The 6,229-nt window shown below is 52.2% G+C and overlaps 1 protein-coding gene across 3 annotated transcripts in view; it reads left to right on the plus strand.

The window, feature by feature from the left end:
* ATP2C2 (ATPase secretory pathway Ca2+ transporting 2) overlaps positions 1-6,229 on the plus strand; it is a 94,481-nt gene that overhangs the window by 47,287 nt on the left and 40,965 nt on the right. For all 3 annotated transcript variants that reach the window (XM_017543621.2, XM_017543624.2, XM_037743911.1), the window contains one exon: positions 463-571. In XM_017543621.2, coding sequence (XP_017399110.1) covers positions 463-571 — 109 coding nt within the window. The remainder of the gene's footprint in view (positions 1-462; positions 572-6,229) is intronic.

Consider the following 6,229-nt stretch of genomic DNA (forward strand, 5'->3'; position numbering starts at 1 on the left):
GCAGCTGGTCATGGCCCCGAGGGAAAGGAGATTCTGAGCTTCTTAGGCATTTAATATGCTCCTCCCAGCTGTGACAAGGCTCTCCCACCCCTGACTTCCTGAGACATACTCTGCACCCTGAGTGCTGTGTGCTCTGAGGACAAAACTCTGCCGGATGCATTCGGAAGCTTTAGAACCACTGACTGGGACCCCAGGAGCCTCCCTGGGGCTTGTGGCCCCCTGTTTTCCTGGCAGGATAAACACAGTGGCCTCATCTTTTAGGTGGGGCCCAGGAAAGCCCAGAAACCACATGCTTTCCTTAAAGTCTTTTAGGATGTGTTAATTTCAAAATAATCACGTCTAAAGGCACAGGGTTGGTGTGTAATTAAAAGAAAAAAAGGTGTTTCTATTGTCCTTGCTCAAATGCATCAAAGTGCGTAATGTCTGCATGGGTGATTTTGCTTTTTACCATGTCAAATGCAGCCTAAGAGAAGGGAAACTCCAGCATCTGCTTGCTCGAGAGTTGGTTCCTGGAGATGTGGTATCTCTCTCCATCGGAGACCGGATCCCTGCAGACATCCGACTCACTGAGGTGAGTGGTCCCAAACCCTTGTCGACGGGGTATTAGATTGGTTGCGGGTGTGGGGGGTCAGGGAGCAGACGCTTAGCTTATTGTAGGCGTGCATATTCTCTCTCATACACACGTTCTCAAACATACATGCACACGCACATGTATGCACACAAGACAGGAAGGAAGTTATCAGATAAGGGTGTCCTACGCGAAGACCCCCCCCCAAACTGTATTTCTTTTTTTTTGAAGTGGAGTCTTGCTCTGTGGCCCAGACTGGAGTACAGTGGTGCCATCTCAGCTCACTGCCACCCCCACTTCCCGGGTTCAGGTGATTGTCCTACCTCAGCCTCTCGAGTAGCTAGGATTACAGGCGCCTGCTACCATGCCCGGCTACTTTTTGTGTTTTTAGTAGAGACACAGTTTCACTATGTTGGCCAGGCTGGTCTCGAACTCCTGACTTTGTGATCTGCCCTCCTCGGCCTCCAAAAGTGCCAGGATTAGGGGCGTGAGCCACCGCGCCTGGTCCAAGCCATATTTCATAAATTGTTATTCTCACTTTAAGCCTAACAAATTTTGTCTATGTGGTTTTCCAGTTTAAAGCAGGCAACAAGAACAAGTTAAACTGAGGTGGGCTTGGGGAATGTCACAAGAGTTGCCTCTCAAAACAAATACCCAAATGTTAGAAGTGATATTAGAGGCAGGTGGATCACTTAAGGTCAGGAGTTCAAGACCAGCCTGGCCAACATGGTGAAACGCCATCTCTATTAAAAAACAAAAACAATTATTAGCCAGGTGTGGTGGTGTGCACCTGTAATCTCGGCTCCTCAGGAGGCTGAGGCAGGAGGATCACTTGAACCCAGGAGACAGAGGTTGCAGTGAGCCGAGACCACGTCACTGCTCTCCAGCCTGGGCAGGAGAGTGAGAAGCACATGCCTTTAGAGTAGCGAGGTTTGGGGACGTTGGCTGTGGGGCAAGCTTTGTGGGTCTCTGGGTTTCACAGAGCCATGCCTGGGACACTCTGCTGAGATTATCCTGGGTTCTCAAGAGGTTAAATCAAGTTCAACATGATTTGTTGATGGGAGTAATCTATTTCAAGAATCCATTCAAGAATGTGTAAGGACTGTTCACAGCTTTGCATGATGAAGGATTAAGCACAGATTATCTGCCTGATTTATTTACTGATGGGATGTGTTCTCAGAAACTGAAGGATCAAGGACCTGCTGTTAAAAGGGCAGTGTCAGGGAAGGGGATGGAGCCGCTCCCTGGGGCCTGAGTTTGCAACATTCCCAGCCTGTCTGTGAACTAGGTAGTGGCCAGAGCCACCTTATGTGTGGCCACTTGGACGTCGAGGCTCTCTTTCCTGACCACCTCTGCCCACATTTCCAGGCAGGGCAGGGATAGGGTAGCGGACGTTCAGGTGCCACGGTGAAAGAGGGCTCGCAGTGCCCTTTGCTGCACCAGAAATAGATCCTTTGTGGCCCCCGCTTCTCCCCGTGTTCAGCTCCAGCAGTCAGTGTGTGACCCCAAGTCTGGGGTGCGTGGATCCGGTCAGAGGGACCACTGTCGGTGGTCAGTCCCCACCTTCAAGGAGGACGAGGGCAGCCGGTGTCACATTTTCCACTTTTCTCCAGAGAGGGGGGTCCTAACAGGAGATGCTCCAGACGCCAGGCGGTCCGTGAGAAAGACACAGGTCCTCGCAGGTGCTGGTGCAGAGGCAGAGAGAGGCCATGTGAGAGGTGCCCAGGGACCTGTGGCTGGGCATTAGCCTAGGCTTGAGCCCTGGGTCCATCATTCAAAGCCTTGTGACCAGCTGGGCGCTGTGGCTCATGCCTGTAATCCCAGCACTTTGGGAGGCCAAGGTGGGTGGATCCCCTGAGGTCAGGAGTTTGAGACCAACCTGACCAATACAGTGAAACCCCATCTCTACTGAAAATACAAAAATTAACCGGACGTGGTGGCGCACACCTGTAATCCCAGCTACTCAGGAGGATGAAGCAGGTGAATCCCTCGAGTCCGACAGGCTGAGGTTGCAGTGAGCCGAGATTGCGCCACCGCACTGCAGCCTGGGCGACAGAGTGAGACTTTGTCTCCAAAAATAAAAAAAAAAGCTGTGCGACCTTTAGCAAGTTACTTAACCTCTCTTTGCCTCAGTTTTCTCATCTGCAAAATGGGGGCGGTGGTGATGCCCACAGGATACTTGTGAGGATTAAAAATGTTCAGAGACGCCAAGTGTTGAGAACGGTGCCTGGCATGGGGGGGTGAGAGGTGAGTGCCAGGCTGCCATTGCTGCGGTGCATGTTGGGAGTTAGAGAACCCTCAGCCCCGCTCCTAGGGGGTGACTTGGGGAAGGAATTCACCTCTCTGAGCTTCGATCTCCTCATCTCTCAAAGGGGCCGGTGCTGGTTTCCATTTCACAGGGTTATTGTGAAGACGGAGCAAGCTATGACCTATGCCATGCTTAGCATGTGCCTTTCATGCGGCTAACAGTCCAGATACTAGTGATTGCTTTTCTTTTTGATTATCAGTCTGGTCTATATAACGGTTCTTTGAAGCAGCTTTTTAGGCCCCAGATAACGTCCTTACTACTTCAGTTGGCTTTCTCTCTGTCCTGCTTATATTAAATTCAACTGTGGCTGGCTACAGGGGCTCACCCCTGTAATCCCAACACTTTGGGTGGCCAAGGCGAGCAGATTGCTTGAGCCCAGGAGTTCAAGTCCAGTCTGGGCAACATAGCAATACCTGATCTGGACAAAAAATATTGTACCTGTGTATTCATATCATGAAGTTTATTTTAAGGCGACTAGCTGTGAACACTCTGGGTACACAGAGTGTATTTTGCAATTCCACTGAACAAACAACACCTTTGTCTGTTCAGTGGAAAGTCCTTATCAGCTATTCAGCTCCGAGATCCAGGACTACTTCAAATGTACATTTCCAAACCATTTAGGTCCAGCAGGTTCGGCAGGAAGCAGTGAGCCCAAGAAAGCTCTTTAAGTAATAGTCCCTTTTGCGCAGTATATGAGGTCCCAGAACATTTTTGCCCTTTCCCAGAGTTGAAACAGAGGAAGCCCTCCGTCAGGCTGAGCTGGCACAGCCAGCAAAGCTGGGTTACTGGTCATACCTTCTATCCACCCACGTCTAAAAAAAAAAAAAAGGGAATTGGGTTGGCGGTGACAGGATGCCAAGCGTCGCTTTGTCTTGGAGGTGGGCAAGAGCCCTGCGTGTGGGGGACGGGGGTGAGCCCGCCACTGTTCCCCTGTCTTCAGGCTGGGCCCACCTCCTTGGTGGCCATGGGTTCTGTGGCCCCGACTCTGTTCTTGCCCTGTCCAAGTTCTTCCCTCACCCCTCCCTGGCCCTTACCTGAGATTGTGCCCTGGGAGCCTGGGAGGTCACCGGCAGCCCCTCTTGCCCACCTGCCGAACACAGACACAACCAGCTTCCCGTCTCTTGGTCTAGAGGATCCAGCTCAACTTCTGCCTGCCTTTACTTTTCTCATGTAAAGACGACAAATATTTTTCGGTATATCAGGTCTGTGCTAACAGATCAGTCTATAAGGTCTGTATGAAAATTGCCTCATTTCATTTCCAGCACTGTGACTTTTCCTCCTTGTTATTTTACTACATGGACACAGCAGCCCAAAGAGGTTGTGTGGCCCCACGAGGTCACATGCCAGTGGGCGGTGGAGGGGGACTGGACCCTGGGCCTCTGCTCCACAGCCCATGTCCTTACCTGCAGGACGTTTTCTCTCTCCCTGTGAGCAGCTGTTGAGACTGGTCCTGGCGCGGCCTCTCCCCCGGGTTTCCTCGGTGTAGCTGTTGACTGCAGCTCCTGTGGCAAATGACCACTTACTTAGGGGCTTAAAACAAGGCGAAGGTATGGTCTGACCTTCTGGGGGTCAAAATTGAAATTGATTTCATTGGGCGGAAATCAAGAGTGTCAGAGTGCTATTAGGGTCCAGGCACAGTGGTGCACTCCTGTAATCCCAGCACTTTGGGAGGCTGAGGAGAGCGGATCACCTGAGGTCAGGAGTTTGAGACCAGCCTGGACAACATGACGAAACTCCGGTCTCTACTAAAAGTACAAAAATGAGCTGGGCGTGGTGGCATGCGCCTGGAGTCCCAGCTACTCAGGAGGCTAAGGCAGGAGAATCACTTGAACCTGGGAGGTGGAGGTTGCAGTGAGCCAAGATCTCATCACTGCACTGCAGCCTGGGTGACAGAGTAAGACTCCATCTTAAAAAAGGGGGGAAAAAGGTGCTATCGGGGCCATGCTTCTCCACAGCCTCCAGGGGAGAAGCCGTTTCCTGGCCTCTCCCAGCTCCTAGAAGCCGCCTGCATTCCTTGGCTCATGGCCCCCTGTCCCCACACCACTCTACTTCTGTTACCACATGTCCCTGATGTCAGACATTCTCCAACCCTCCTGCCTCCCCCTCCCTTATAGGGATCCTTGTGATCTCACTGGCCACCCCCCCACCCCCAGTCACCCAGATCAAGGTCCCCTTATCAAGGTCCTTCAGTTAGCCGCATCTGCAAAGTCTCTGTCACCACATGAGAGAACGCATTTCCAAGTTCTGAGGCTTAGGATGTGGATCACGGGAAAGCTGGGGAGTCGGGGACGTTATTCAGCAGGCCACTCTCGGGCCTCTCTCCAGGTCCCCTCCCTCCTCCTTTCCTGCCTTGGGGCCCCCAACCCCATTCCCCATCCACATCATTCATTCATTCCACAAGTATTTCCCGAGCACCTACCATATTCCAGGCCCTGGGCTGGGTGCCAAGGACACTGTGCAGGAATCGGACCTGGTCCCGGTGCTCATGAGTTTATAGCCAGACCTAAATCTACTCATAATAAGCACTGTTCCAGGACTGCTAAGGGACCCATGAGTGGAAGTACTGGGAATCCTGGATATATGAAATGAGACAGACTTGCCTGGCCTGGTGCAGTCAGGGAGGGCTTCCTGGAGATAGCAGCTTTTGGCAAAAATCAGTTGTTTTAGGCAAAGGAGGCCCAAGCTACTTGTCTCACTCTGACCTAGAAGCCTGATAAGTTGTTGCTTTCAGCCGCCATGGGGGTGCTTGAAGCCCCCTCCCCAGCACATGTGAGTCGCCCTGTCTCATCCAGAGGCTTCCGCTCCTGTCCCTCCTCCCAGGCCTTCCCCCCACAGCCTCTTCTGAGGGGCCTCCCTCCCTGCTCTGTGCACGTTGGTGTTCGTTCCAGTGCTGGCCTGTCGTCAGTCCCTCCCCGTCCTCCATGGAGCATCGTGAATTCTATCCCATTCACTGCTGTATTCCCACTGCTCAGAGGAGTCCCTGAGATGGAGTTTCACTTTTGTTGCCCAGGCTGGAGTGTAATGGCACGATCTCGGCTCACTGCAACCTCCACCTCCCAGGTTCAAGTGATTCTCCTGCCTCAGCCTCCTGAGTAGCTAGGATTATAGGCACCTACCAGCATGCCCGGCTAATTTTTGTATTTTTAGTAGAGACGGCGTTTCACTGTGTTGGCCAGGCTGGTCTTGAACTCTTGACTTTAAGTGATCTGCCTGCCTTGGCCCCCTAAAGTGCTGGGATTACAGGCATGAGCCAGTGCAACCCGCCTGACCTCGACAGTTTTGAGGAGCACCAGCCAGGTATTTTCTAGAATATTCCTTGAGCCTCCTTCAAAGATTTTCCCCAGCATCACTCA

Source organism: Cebus imitator, unplaced genomic scaffold (assembly GCF_001604975.1).
Source record: "Cebus imitator isolate Cc_AM_T3 unplaced genomic scaffold, Cebus_imitator-1.0 Scaffold159, whole genome shotgun sequence".
Classification (NCBI taxonomy): Eukaryota; Metazoa; Chordata; class Mammalia; order Primates; family Cebidae; genus Cebus; species Cebus imitator.